The 15493-nt window shown below is 37.6% G+C and overlaps 2 protein-coding genes across 2 annotated transcripts; one reads left to right on the top strand and one right to left on the bottom strand.

The window, feature by feature from the left end:
- Positions 1-379: 379 nt before the first annotated feature.
- washc3 (WASH complex subunit 3) lies at positions 380-8933 on the top strand. The gene is made up of 7 exons (XM_067427198.1): positions 380-563; positions 668-766; positions 873-938; positions 5788-5904; positions 6830-6946; positions 7603-7667; positions 8308-8933. Exons 1-7 carry the CDS (start codon positions 513-515, stop codon positions 8399-8401), a joined length of 609 nt encoding a protein of 202 aa, XP_067283299.1. The 5' UTR covers positions 380-512; the 3' UTR covers positions 8402-8933.
- A 430-nt stretch (positions 8934-9363) lies between these two features.
- On the bottom strand, positions 9364-14783 carry dram1 (DNA-damage regulated autophagy modulator 1). The gene is made up of 7 exons (XM_067427287.1): positions 14476-14783; positions 13807-13874; positions 13095-13237; positions 10866-11043; positions 10613-10671; positions 10425-10517; positions 9364-10145 (listed from the first exon to the last, which is right to left on the bottom strand). Exons 1-7 carry the CDS (start codon positions 14604-14606, stop codon positions 10101-10103), a joined length of 717 nt encoding a protein of 238 aa, XP_067283388.1. The 5' UTR covers positions 14607-14783; the 3' UTR covers positions 9364-10100.
- Between the last annotated feature and the right edge of the window lie 710 nt (positions 14784-15493).

The raw sequence follows: 15493 nt of genomic DNA, 5'->3' as shown, positions 1-15493 counted from the left end.
ATAAATAAACTTGACCTTGACCTAAACCCATGTCATCTCATGGCCTACTAAAGTAAATATGATGTAAATATAATTGACAATGTTTTAAACAATGTATTATTATAAATGAATCCAGCATATATAGTATAACCATATTTATAAATAATCACAATATTTATGAATAAAACTTTTTGAGCGGACTTTTATTATAATAACGAGGACGTCTTGAGGACTTATTGAGTTACAAAAAAATATGTAAACAGATTTATATAAATATGTGAAAAAAAATATATTCAAAATATATAACGTTTTAAACAAGTCACTCTTGTTTGTATCACAAAACTATTTTTTTATAAAGGTTAAAAGGGTATGAGAACTTTTATTATGTTAAGAACGCGGAAGTGCTGCACCGAAGTCACGTGAGGAGGTATTTTCACAACAGTAAATTTCTCGTGCACTACTAACTCGTTTAAGACAGTTAACGCGAAAAAAAATAGTGTCTGTGACAATTAAAAAGCAGCAGAGTTGTTGACATGGACGAGGACGGATTACCCATTGTGGGATCAGGAATAGATCTAACAAAGGTGAGTTTTTACATTGCAACATCAGCTGCTGCTCACATGATCTTTTTCATATAAGCATCTGATCTGAAACATTGATGGTCATTATACTTTCTTTCTTTCTTAAGGTTCCTGCTATTCAGCAGAGAAGAATCGTAGCTTTCCTCAATCAGTTCATAGTTCACACCGTCAGGTTCCTTAACCGGTTTTCTACCGTTTGTGAGGAGGTAACGTTATGTTCACCTGTCTGCACATCACCCCCCTATTTACAGTAACTTAAGTTATATACTTTTCATGAAAATGTTAATAACGTGATGTATTTCGCTTTTACAGAAACTAGCAACAGTGTCACTTCGAATCCAGCAGATTGAGACCACACTGAGCATTTTGGAAGCAAAGGTAAGGGATTTCAAACTGAGGTCCGTGAAAATGTTTGAAGAAATGTAACGTGTATATATATATATATATATATATATGTATGTATGTATGTATGTATGTATGTATGTATATATAAAAAGAAAATAGATTAAAAAAACAAACATTAGATTAAATGAAATAGGATAGGGATAGGGGTCTCACACTAGATTGATCATATTTGGGGGTGGCATCTAAAAGATTAAAAAACCTCTGACAGCAGGAACTCAAAACATGCATTGCTCCATCCAAAATCAAATACTTCCCTACCATATATATAATGCGAAAAACAGTATGCCAACATGTCCAAATTCATGGTTTTCGAAAAGTATCCAGATGACCTACTACTTTGGGTGAGATTCTGCCCATATGATGGACATTTTACTATCCCTTAATGCCACAGGAGATGATTAATAAATAGAGGTAAAGGGACGCAATTGACACTAGTAAGTCACATGATAACAACAACATGGTGGATGTAGTGTCTGGGTTACATTCATACTATAGCAGTGTTTCTCAAACACGATCCTGGAGGCACACAAACACTGCACGAGAGAGAAGCAATTCAATTGACTGATAGACAACTACTCTGTAAGTGTTTGTAACTTTTCTCATTTGATTGTTTGTTCATTTGTTGTTGGATAAGTGTGTCTGTGTAGTGCTGAGGTGTGTATTATTAGTTTTGGTATATTCTCTGGGTGTGTGTGGGAGTTAGCATTTGTTGAGTTAGCATTTGTTTGGTCATTGCCACGTTGGAAGCGAGTTTGTTGGGGGCGTGGCCAGCTGCTTTCAATAACGATACTCAAGTGAGTATAAATAGCGTGATTGTCCGCGGCAGCGGAAGCGGCAGTGTGAAGCCCTCCTTGTGTGAAGACCGACGAGTGTAAAGACTTCAACTCTTCCCAGTGCAACTCCTTCCGAGCAAGGACCCCGGCAAGGCACTTGAGTATCATCTTCCTTTTCATCATTTGTGTTCGGCTCTAATTCCTATCTGGCCTTTTCACCATGTGCTTTCAAATCTCAACTATAACTAATAGCACTCGTAAATCACGCTCCGTACGCACGAGACGCCGTAATCCTAATAATTTGCGCTATATCCTAACATCCTCTGCTACTTTACTCTTTATTCCAATTGGTCTCTGGAATTGCCAGTCGGCTGTAAACAAAGCAGACTTTATTTCATCTATTGGGACTCATTCTCAGCTTAGCCTCATGGCCCTAACTGAGACCTGGATCAAACCAGAGGACACTGCCACTCCTGCAGCACTCTCAAGCAATTATACTTTTTCACACACTCCTCGGCCTATTGGGAGGGGTGGGGGTACTGGTTTGCTTATCTCAAATGATTGGAAATTTGATCCATTACCGTCTCTACCGGCCAATTCATTTGAATCGCACTCAATCACTATTACTCACCCTGTTAAAATCCATGTGGTAGTGGTCTATCGTCCTCCAGGTCACCTCGGTAACTTTGTGGAGGAGTTGGATGTGTTACTTTCTAGCTTCCCTGAGGATGGCACACCACTGATTCTGCTTGGCGACTTCAACATCCATCTTGATAAACACCTAGCCGCAGACTTCAGCACTCTACTGACTTCATTTGACCTTAAGTTAGTATCTACTACGGCTACTCACAGATCAGGTAACCAATTAGACCTGGTCTACACACGCAACTGCTCCACAGACAACACTTTAGTTACTCCATTACACACCTCAGACCACTTTCTCATCACTCTTAACCTCATACTGACTCCTGATACAAAACATACTCCTACACAGATTACCTTTCGGCGTAATCTACGCTCACTCTCTCCCTCTCGCCTATCCACTATGGTTTCATCTTCACTCCCTCCACCTGCTCAGTTCTCAGCACTGGACACTAACAGTGCTACTGACACTCTTTGCTCCACTCTAACATCCTCCTTAGACAGTTTTTGCCCCCTTTCATCCAGACCAGCCCGCCCCACCCCATCTGCCCCCTGGCTGTCTGAAGTTCTCCGTGAACATCGCTCTGGACTCAGGGCGGCAGAGAGGAAATGGCATAAATCTAAAAACAATACTGACCTTGCCTTTTATCAGTCTCTTCTCTCTTCTTTCTCTACAAATGTCTCCACTGCTAAAACAACATACTACCACAACAAAATCAACAATTGCTCTGACTCTCGCCAACTCTTTAAAACATTCTCCTCTCTCCTTTGTCCACCTCCTCCCCCTCCTTCATTAACTCTTACAGCTGATGACTTTGCATCATTTTTCACCAACAAAACAGCTCTCATTAGCAAACAGTTCTCCTCATCACTAACTGACACGCACATCTCAACAACTAACACAAACACGCTTTCATCCTTCTCTCCACTCTCCGAGGCAGATATTTCTAAACTCATCCTTTCCAATCACCCTACTACCTGTCCACTTGATCCTATTCCCACTCACCTCCTTCAGGCTATTTCTTCTTCAATCACTCCTGCACTCACTCACATTGTCAACACTTCTCTTCACACGGGAACCTTTCCCACAGCATTTAAGCAGGCTCGGGTAACCCCACTGCTTAAGAAACCCTCTCTGAATCCAGCACTTTTAGAAAACTACCGACCGGTATCCCTTCTGCCTTTCATTGCAAAGACCCTTGAGCGAGTTGTGTTCAATCAACTCTCTAGGTTTCTTGAACAGGACAACCTCCTAGACAACAACCAATCCGGCTTCAAAAGCGGCCATTCGACTGAGACGGCCTTGCTCTCGGTAACTGAGGCACTGAGACTGGCAAAAGCAGCTTCCAAATCCTCAGTGCTCATTTTGCTGGATCTGTCTGCTGCTTTTGACACAGTTAACCACCAGATCCTCCTGTCAACACTTAAGAGGACGGGGATCTCAGGATCTGCTCTCCAGTGGTTCAGGTCTTACCTCTCTGGTAGGTCCTACAGGGTGTCATGGAGAGGTGAAGTGTCTAAGTCTTATAATCTAGCTACTGGGGTTCCCCAGGGCTCAGTCCTTGGACCACTTCTCTTCTCCATCTACATGTCATCATTAGGTTCTGTCATTCAGAAACACGGCTTCTCCTATCACTGCTATGCGGATGACACTCAACTCTACTTCTCATTTCAACCAGATGATCCTACAGTCAGTGTTCGTATCGCTGCCTGTCTGACAGACATTTCTGACTGGATGAAAGAGCATCATCTTAAACTCAATCTTGCAAAGACAGAATTACTTGTTTTCTCAACCAACCCAGCACTTCATCAAAATTTCTCCATTCAGCTTGGTTCATCGACCATAACTCCATCAAGGACAGCAAGAAACCTTGGAGTTGTGATTGATGACCAGTTAAACTTCACTGACCACATTACTGCAACAGCCCGGTCCTGCAGATTTGCTTTATACAACATTAGAAAGATTAGACCCTTCCTATCAGAACAGGCTGCACAACTCCTGGTTCAAGCTCTTGTTCTCTCCAGACTGGATTATTGTAATGCTCTTCTGGCTGGGCTTCCAGCATGCACTATCAAACCCTTGCAGCTGATCCAGAATGCAGCGGCGAGAGTGGTCTTTAATGAGCCGAAGAGAGCGCATGTTACGCCTCTCTTCATCAAACTGCACTGGTTGCCAATGGCTGCTCGCATCAAATTCAAGGCACTAGTTATCGCCTACAAAACAACCTCTGGCTCGGCACCAATATACCTAAATTCACTTGCTCAGACTTACACACCCTCCAGAAGCTTGCGTTCTGCGAACGAGCGGCGCCTCGTGGTTCCATCCCAAAGAGGCATGAAATCGCTCTCACGGACATTTTCCTGGACCGTTCCTACCTGGTGGAATGACCTGCCGATCTCAATTCGTGCTGCCGAGTCTGTAGCCATTCTTAAAAAACATCTTAAGACACATCTTTTCCATTTGCACTTGACCAATACAGAATAGCACTTACTGATCACCACAGCAACGACCAAAAGCGTACACTCCGGGATCATATCTACGTCTCTCATCCGGATTTGCGCCTTCAGGCGGGTATGTTACATAGTAATCATAACTATCAGAATCCAGTGTTCTGTATATTGCGTACGTGAGTTTTTGTTGTAGATGGCTATTGCTGCGCGTTTAGCTAGAATACAAAACCAACCCATTGGGCCACTGAATCTGCATTAACGACAACAGCTGGGGCAACAGCCTTAGTCCTAATGGGTTGTAGCTATCTTAGCTATCAAAATCCAGTGTTCGGCACTGTGCGGACGTGAGTTTTTGTTGTAGATGTCTGTCTTTTAAAAAAAAAAAAAAAAAAAAAAAAAAAAAAAAAAAAATTGTGTATTGTGCTAATTAATTGAGATTTCTTACAGCTCTTACAGGTTTTTGGCCTTGTCTGTTCCGTTGCTTCTATTACTCTCCCCTTTTTTGTAAGTCGCTTTGGATAAAAGCGTCTGCTAAATGATTAAATGTAAATGTAAATGTAAATGCACATTTTGTATGTGCCCCTAATCAAACAAACCTCATTCAACAGCACAGAAGTGTCCTGCATGGCAGAGATATATATATAGCTCCTGTATGAATACAAACACGTTCTAAATAATCAATATTCTTCAGTGATTACAAATTTTCCATCACATGGTGGAGACTCAAAGACCTGAAATGGGTGTGGCAGATAAAGGAGACATGCAAAATATGCAGTGTTGGTGTGCCTCCATGATTGTGGTTGGGGAACACTGCTATATACTGAACATACTTTTTTAATGGTTGCAAAGTAAGTTCAAATTCAAATGTAGTACCTACTCACAGCCCATGACTTCATGAATATCTTCTATTACTGATCCAAACTGGCTTCATGAAACTGTGGTTTATAAATTTGCAGTTAGCCTCTATTCCTGGTTTGGAAGAAGTGACAGTGGATGGAGTGAGACCAAGACCCTCTGCAGAGACAAACGGACCCGCAGTGAATGGCGGTCGTGCAACGGGCGCCCTTGTTGAGGTAAAGTGTATTTTTAGATATTTATATGATATTGATATTAATGACTTAATCTAGCCTGGATGCCAGCCGAACTCAGCCCCAGCATTTGAGCTTGGGCAGTTCGGTCTGGACTTGATCCATAGAGGAGTAATTATGCCCGAACAGAAACTGTTCGGACCGATGAAATTGTCAGGGCGGGCTTTAGGCGATGATGGACAGATGATAAACAGTAACGTAATCCAAGTCATCAAAGGAGCTTGGGTTGAATTTGTTTGTATATGCATTCACCTTCACTATTTCTCTCAGAAATTATGATCATGTTGGTAAGTACTCTGTGTATCCTTAAATCATTTTTTTACAACACCGGCAAAGATCGTTTAAACTCATCTTTTTCTTCTACCGTTACTTATTCCAGCATGCGTGGTTGCCAAGTTATTACAACAAAACCCACCAACTACTAGCCCAAAACAAGCCCAATAGCTTTTCGGAATAATTCTCCGGAAAAAAAATGTTTTTGGAGGGTAAAATGTGTGTTATTTTGGCAAGGTTGCCTGCTAAAATTCGCATTCCTGGGTCTATATATCACATAATTGAGGTCCCTTCAACCCACAGACATGGAAAACAACCCTTGGGAAAACCACAGACTTGGCAACACAGCGCAGTTGAGCTCTGTTGACATTTGACAACTAACGTTATGCGTCGCTCCGTTGCTCTGATTAGTTGTAGGTCTATCCAATTGAGGTCTTTCCTGGTTTGTTTGAAACACGCCTCATAATTACAGCCCAATGGAACAGTATCAGACTCGTATTCTGACTAGAATTGAGTATGACGACGCTAGGCTAGGCTTAATCCATTTATCCCACTGTTTTCTGAGGATGTTATAACCATAATGGTGCTCATGGGAAGTCATTCGGTCAGTATTAATACAAAATCCTTTTCCATTAAGGCATCTCAGCATACACAAGTGGCCCCTCAGGAGCCGAAAGAAGAGGTCCCAGCGGAAAACATCATGACTGTAGCCAAGGACCCACGATATGCCAGATACCTGAAAATGGTGCAAGTGGTATGCGTGTTCACTCTTAAATCTTATCATTAAAGGGGTGGTTGCATGCGATTTCACTTTTTTAACTTTAGTTAGTGTGTAATGTTGCTGCTTGAGCATAAACAGTATCTGCAAAGTTACAGCGCTGAAAGATCAATACAAACGGAGATATTGTCTTTTAAAGTTATGGCAGTTTATTGCCTACAAAAACGGCCGGTTTGGACTACAACAACTTTCTGCCCGGGTTGGTGACATCATAAACCCTTGCTAGTCACCACAGATGTGACTTGTGCCCATAATGGTAAGGGGCGTGGCGTTTCCGGCGACCTGTGCTTGGCACTTCAGCCAATAAAAATACATGAAACTACATTTGGCCATCTAACCAATCTAAGACCATTACATTTTACGGAGGGATGGAAGAAGAATAGAAGCAGGAAGCAAACGAGCCATTCAAAGGACAGTTGAGACAGCGGTGTGGAATAAAGGTAAAATATAAGAAAAATACGGCGTTTAAAAAAAAAAGTATTAAGACATGTTATACTGCATACCATAAACACAACCAAGCCTAGAAAAAAAAAACACAGAACCACCCCTTTAATAAACTTACTTCCTAATTATGGCTAACTTCATGTGAAATGTGTATGCAAATGCCCAAATTTTGTTCTGCATGTTCACAGGGTGTTCCAGTCATGGCCATTAAAAATAAGATGGTATTGGAGGGTTTGGACCCTAGTTTGCTTGAGTAAGTGTTAATAACAGTAAAAATATGATGCATTTTTTAAAAGCTTGTGTATAATTTGATTCTGTCACTGCTTGTATGATTATGTATGGAAGCTTGTTTTTTGACACAGAAAAGTAATTGCAACTTTATAACTCGCAATTCTTACTTTGTAATTTGCAATTGTGAGTTTATATCTCACAATTCTGAGAAAAGAAGTCAGAATTGCAAGTCATATAAACTCGCAATTGCGGGAAAAAAGTCAGTATTCTGAGATGTAAACTCAGAATTATGGAAGCCCATTTCAGCCACTAAATAAAAAAATACTTTAGACTTTTTATCTCAGAATTCTGACTTTTTTTCTCACAATTGCGAGTTATAAAGTCAGAATTCTAACTGAGAAATAAAGTGGTCAGAATTCTGACTTTATATCACTGACTTTATTTTTCCTCACAATAGCGAGTTATAAAGTCACAATTCTGATATATAAACTCGCAATTGTGAGAAAATATGTTTTATTTAGTGGCAGAAACGGACTTCCATACACAAGTGAGATTAAAGGTCACATTTATTTATTTTAAAAGTTTTAATTTGTGGTGGAAACAAGCTTCCATAATGAGCTGTTTATGTTGTAGCTAATAGATTTATTTTTTGTATCCTTTAGTACTCCTGACGCTCCTGTTCCAGATTGCGGCAAAAAAGGCTTGGAAGAGCAAGATGATGACAGCTCAGGCAGCGATTCATCCTTCAGCGATTGATTGACTCCGCCCCCCCCACAGCTAATGACTCCGCGTTGGACTGGCCTATGTAGGCTGTCCTGACTCTTGCTCATCTCAAAGCAGGGTAAATGCACTTGAAGGTCCTTTCAAAGGATAGACATTTAGTGATAGCACTAAAAGGTTGTGCTACATCTTGGAGACGGCATACCTGTGTACATCTGTACTGGTGGTTTCTGAGGGCAGTTGCTCACTAGGTGAGATCGCTGATGATTATGATTATAATTGATCCATTTAAGTCTGTTTAAGTGCTACTCTCGTGTGACTTGTCCTGATTGTCTCATTTCTTGCCATGTACATGTTAAATGCCTTATCTGTGCATCCAATAACAATAAAAACATGCCAGTGAGTGTTTTTATGAAATAGCCACAAGCAGCTTTTGTAATGTATCTGAGTGATTCATCTTTAGTTGGAACAATGAATAAATGAATGAATGAGGCAATTATATAGCGCATTTCAATCTTGAATTGACTTTGACGTGTGATAATATCAACAACAAAATTCACAGAATTTGTTTGATATTTCTAATAATACTAATCATGTCACAGCGATTAAAGATTTACTTACATTGTCTTTTCAGAAGTAACTTATTAAATGGTGTTATATTCAAATTCTTTGCAAAGAAGTGTTTTTTAAAACATTCTACCATTAAAAGGTTTTTAAAAATGTTTTATAATAAGTATTTTATGTGCACTAAGGTTGCTTTTATTTTTATTAGAAATCCAGTAAAAATGGTAATATTGTGAATTATTATTATTAAAATTAAAATAGATGTTTTTTAATACATTTTGAATGTAATTCATTCCTATGATGGCAAAGCTGAATTACTCCAGTCTTCAGTGTCACATGATCCTTTGGAAATCATGATGATTTGATGCTCAAAAAACTTCATATTATTATCAGTTGCAAACAGTTGTGCTGCTTTATTTATTTTTCCAGTATTATTTGATGAATACCAAGTTCAAAAGAACGTAATTTTTTTCCTTATGTATCATTATCAATATCTTTACTGTCACTTTTGATGAGCACCCTTGCTGAATTTAGGTATTCATTTCTTTTTAAAAATCTAAAAACTCTTAGACCCCAAACCTTAAAACAGTAGCGCTGCTCTTCCTATCATTAGAAACATTAAAGCAATCACTTCTCTTAAGCCATGCACATTATCATCATCATCATCATCGATGGCATGTGTTTTTATTTCACAATTACAAAATCAGACGCACATTGTGCAATCAACGGACTTACATACACATTGCACTGCCTATAGGGCAAGAGTAAAAAAACACCTGTGGCTCACTTTCAGCTGCACTGAATTTATGGAATGATTATGAAGAAAAACATGCATACAAACATTATAACCGAAGCAAAGATTGATTAACAGAAATGAATGCATATATGAATGTGCTCAACTATTTTGTCTTGGTTGATTATAAAATGAGACTATATATATCACTATTTGATGAAGCGCTGGCCTCAAGTGGTTAGAGTGTATTACATTTCAAGTATGTTTTATGCCTTTTTTTCCAAGACCAAAGTGCAAGCTACAAAATGATTACACAGTACTGCAGCAGATCTTTCAACATGAAAAAAGCTGATAAGTTGTATAAAAATTAAATTATATTAATAAAAAAATGTACCAAAAACAGTAAAACATAACTCCATTAACAGTATGATGTCACAGTCATATATACTCTATTAAATTAACAGTCAGTTTCAGAGTGAATTGCTGTAAAAAGAAATGAAAGAAAAGTTAAAATCTTAGAGGAACTAACATGAATATCACTGTATTTGAAATAAGGAGAAAATCAATGATGCCACATACACTACTGTTCAAAAGTTTAGTCACGTTTTTTCATTTTCCAAAGCATTCTTGAATTCAATTTGGATAGTGCATTTTCACATCTATTCTCAAAAAGGGAAGTGATAGTTGAGTCTTTTTTTTTCTGATCTTGACCCCAAACCTTTTGAACTGTAGTGTAGGTCTCATAATGTTTTATGTACCCACCTGAAACTCTTGGATGTATGTTAGGAAGAAGAAGACAAAACTGAAGGCAGTGATCCATTCACATGCAGCACTCACTAAATGAAGTGTGTAGTCCTTCAGAAGGAGGAAAACAAGACAAGAGCAACTTTGAACATTCGATACATTTTACTTCAATATGAGCGCTGAAATGTCATGAATTGTGATTGTACCTTATCATCGGTGTCCCAGTGAGTTTTGCTTGTTCCAACAGAAACTGCACAGAAAATTGCTGGAAGGAGGTGTTAAAGACAATCAGTTTGATCTGAAATGTTAACTTTGCATGTCTCCACAAGGAAAACCAGGATCACAGCCCTGGATTTTGGATGAATAGCCATGTAAGCAGATGCATATTCATGCACATTTACTCTTTGTCCGGTGTATTGTCAACCAGCAGCAACACTTGGTAAGTCTGAGAAAGGATACTGGGAAAAACAGCTAGAAAGGCCACTACAGCGAAGAATGCACGGAAATGACACATCCACTTCGAAGATCCGTAGGGATGAGCACGGTACGAGATCACGCTCTGAATGATTGTGTATATAACCCCAAAGATGAAGAATAGTAAAGCGCCCAAATCATGGACTGCCACCACCGTCGTCTCCTGGAACACAACAACATACATGAGCGCAGGGATGCAACCATTATAGATTTTGTAGGTACGATTATAGTCTGAAAAATAATCACAGTTTCACGATTATTATGCATTCATTAATTTCACAACAATGTATCAAATCACATGAATACTCTTTAGATTTTAAAGTGTATAATTTTGCTGCCTTTTGAACTAGAAATAACACAGTAACTAAATAATACAGCACAAAATAATAATAAAGACAAAAGTCCATCTCTCCCTTTGGAATTAAAGAAAGGATTTTAAAAAAGTGACCTCTGCTCTGTAAACATCCCTGTCAATATGAGGGGAATAAACTGAACTGTTTCTGTCACTAACTGTCATCCATAAGTATTAATTTCAATAATATTTGTAATAATTAATCAAATTTTACATGTGGCCTGAAAAAGTAATGTCTATTACTTTGGTTTGTTTCCATCACGCGCTCAGTGCTTTTCATAGACTCATATATCAATATTCCACCACATAATTATTTACTTATTATTATTATTATTATTATTATTATTATTATTATTATTATTATTATTATTTACATACTTATTTGAGGTTTCAGAGATTTAAATAGACATTTAAATGAATTACTAGCCTATATAAAAAAGACGTATAGTTTGTAAAAATTATATTCCATTCACTGATATCTATGGAAGCTGCAATAATAATACTTAATTTCAATTATAATTTAAATAAATGTTTTATTCCCATCAGATACACTGTGCATGAAACAATAGTTTGTTCTTCTCCCATGTTCACTGGCCACCGACTTATATGTATTTATTTCGGGGAAAACTGATGAATTTACGTGATGAAAACAGATCCTCCGAACTGCAAACTCATTGCGTGTTATATCAACTAAAATGATCATTATAAAGATGTTTAAATGACAAAACACATTCACTTTCACATATTTGAAATATATCATATCATTATATCATATATCATTCGAAATATATCATAATTCATGATAGTTAACAAGTTTGCAAAAACGTTTAAAGCTACACTGTGTAACTTTTTTTTAGTTTATTCGTAGCTAAAAACACTTAGTTCTTACTTCTTTTCAAATTTACTTCTTTCAAGTAATAAAGTTTTCTCGTAAGTTTATAATATGACATTGGAAATACATACGGGTGAGGGGTTCGAATGCCGGTCGCCATGTTGCCCCTCCATCTTGAAAGTACATTAGCCAAAGAAGGACATACCCATAAATTCAAGCTTCGCCTTTCACGTTTTAACATTCGATGGCACCGTGTCGAATGTGAAGAGGGGGATTGCCGTGTTAATCTTTAAAGCTACACTGTTTAATATTTTCCCCCATCTAGCGGTGAAAAGGTATATGACCATCCAGTGAATAATAGTTTCTGTTCCTCTCATTTCCGATTTTGTTTGAACTCCTACGGTGGCCGATTTAGTCCAAGATTAACCTGGCAATCCCCCTCTTCACATTCGACACGGTGCCATTGAATGTTAAAACGTGAAAGGCGAAGCTTGAATTTACGGGTATGTCCCTCTTTGGCTAATGTACTTTCAAGATGGAGGGGCAACATGGCGACCGGCATTCGAACCCCTCACCCGTATGTATTTTCAATGGCATATTATAAATTTACGAGAATACTTTATCACTTGAAAGAAGTAAATATACATTAATGAGCACATATATTTTTGAAAGAACTAAGTGTTTTTAGCTACGAATAAACTAAAAAAAGTTACACAGTGTAGCTTTAATAAAGAAGTAAAAACTAAATAAACGCGATGTATATCTCTGTACCGTGACTGCATGGTTAGTCGCTGCATCCCTACATGAGCACCAATAATAATCTTTTACTCACCCTAATGTCATTCCACACACAAGATTTTTTGAAGAACTGTTTTTGGGAACATCATTGGGGTCCAAAGTAATATTGGAACCCAGTGACTTTTTCATTATAAAGGCAAAAAAACAACAACACGCTTTTTAAAATAAGTTTGTGTTCCACCGAAGAAAGAAAATTCGCCTGAGTATTTGTTTGTGGTTGAACTAGACATACCTGAAATGTAGCAACTAAACACATCCCGACACAAGAGATGATGCCGACAGCAAAAGAAGCCTTGTTCAGAACAGGGGACACAGCACCGGTTCTCTCATGGACTCTTTCCACAAATTTATATTCAGCATACATGGTAGCAAAGGCTGGAAAACAAATCCCTTGCACTGAGTTTCATCAGTTTAAAAATGTAATGCAAATTGCAGTGGACATTTCTGTGCAATACAGTCAAGAATATTCACTCATGCATGCAATAAAACATAAATTCTCTTGATACTTTGTGCAGGATAATGCTATGAAAATAGTATATGGGCTAAAAATGAATTTGAGTTGTCAGGATGGCTGTTGCTCTGATAACCTGTGATTCGTCATTAGGTTTCACTTCTCCAGTTGTTGTTTGAGGTTTTGTCTTATGTTTTGTAAAAACTCTGAACTCCAGCTGTGTGTCATGGGTGGGAAAATGTTTTTTTCGTTTTCAGCAGAAAGAGAAGTGAGACCAGAATGAGTGAGATTCCAGTGTTACTAAAGAAACGTATACTCGAGACATTCCCACTGCTCTCCTCTCACATGTCAAAACCAAGCAGTTTGCGGTTGACTTTCTTGTTACACAATTTCCAAAAGGTTGACACACAGTAAGGAGTTTCCTGCAGCTGCTGCTGGGGGATTTACTGTCTTTATGAAATATGAGCTGGAAATGGCCGATTATTATTCCTACCTGCAAATGCAGTGATTGTCGACATGAATCCAAACACACAGCTCTCAGGTGGAGTTGCTCCTGTATCACTGATAAAACATAAAGGACTGATTTTTGAGACATTAACAAAAATAAAAATAGGCATCATAATCATGCAATACTTTGTATTAAAAATAAGCACCCAAAATTTCCACAGTTTACTGTATGACATTTAATAAAAGTACAACCATGTCCTCACTCACCATTACATTAGTCTAATATGTGACTGAAACAAATTTATCTTAGGAGTACTTATTTAAAAAATATGTTTTAATATTCTTTTAATTATATTATATTATATTATATTATATTATATTATATTATATTATATTATATTATATTATATTATATTATATCAGTACATCTAGTTTGTCCTGCTTCCTGCACTGAATTCAACCTTTTGGACACGAGCCCCACCGTTCAACTTCTCAGTAGAAAACGAAACTAAACGAGCTGCCAGCAAAAACTTTTTTCCCTTGACATTCTTACAACTGGGAGCTTTATATATAAATACCCACTTAAAACATGGTCTAGTTACTTACATCATAAACTATTTCTGGTCTTTGGTTATGTTAAAAGTTGTAAATTTGTCTGATCCAGATGTGTATCCAAACTAAAATCAAGCACAATGTAAAAAGACACATCACATACCTTATATAAGGAAGGACAACATCAACATCTCGACGAAACAATGCGATGATATAAGATATTATGAATGTGCTCGATGACCAGATTACCAGAAATGTAGGTAAAAAGCACATTCCTTCCATGAACCAAATCATCTCGCCTGAGGGCTGAGTGTAATCGGTGCATCACCATCCACGGAGACAAAAGCAAAGTCAACGTCAACGTCACATATAGACTATCAGATACTAAGACGCGGACACTTGACTGAACACATAGGCTACTCTATGCACAATAACTCGACGTTTATAACTGTATCTATAGTGTCACGTGTTCGCCAGGAATCTCTGTTTCTCTTCCTCATTGTTTTATGTTACCTGAATTGTTACCACCAGCGCACATGCTTTCTTTCTTTTTTTCTTTCCATTTTAGATAAACCTGTAACACTTTACAATAAGGTTCCATTTGCTAACATATGGCTAATTACATTAGGGTTAGTTGACATGAACTAAATATTACCAAAACGCTTGTCAAATTAAAACTTGAATTAAAACTTGTCTTAATTTTTGTTAATGTAAATTTAAACATTCAAAATTTGCAAAAATAAACCATGGTTTTATCATATAGGCCCTAGTAAAAGTGTAATAACCATGTTTTTCTTTTTTTCTTTTTAATTTTTAATTACCATTTATATAACCACGGTTTTACCACAAATATGATGGTTATTATACAAAGCCATGGTTAATTGTGGTTAACCATGGTTTTTTGGTTTTATTTGTAGTAAAACCACAGATCATTTTTGTTAGGGTTAGCCTATTGAATGGTCCTCAGATAACATGAACTAATGATCAGTTAACGTTAACAAATATGAATAAATCGAAGGCTAACAAATGTATTTCTCAAGTTAGTTAAGTGTTACCAATAAATCTTTCCACTTTACTTTGTGATCTAAACCAGTGTGTCATTATGGCCAAAGTAGGCCTAATGCTAATTTTAATGCAGATAAAATTTGACAGCCAGTGTTCAAATTTTTTTATGAATCTAC

Source organism: Pseudorasbora parva, chromosome 20, assembly GCF_024679245.1.
Source record: "Pseudorasbora parva isolate DD20220531a chromosome 20, ASM2467924v1, whole genome shotgun sequence".
NCBI classification, from domain to species: Eukaryota; Metazoa; Chordata; class Actinopteri; order Cypriniformes; family Gobionidae; genus Pseudorasbora; species Pseudorasbora parva.
The sequence above is the reverse complement of the archived record's forward strand: the minus strand, read 5'-3'. Positions and strand labels throughout refer to the sequence as shown.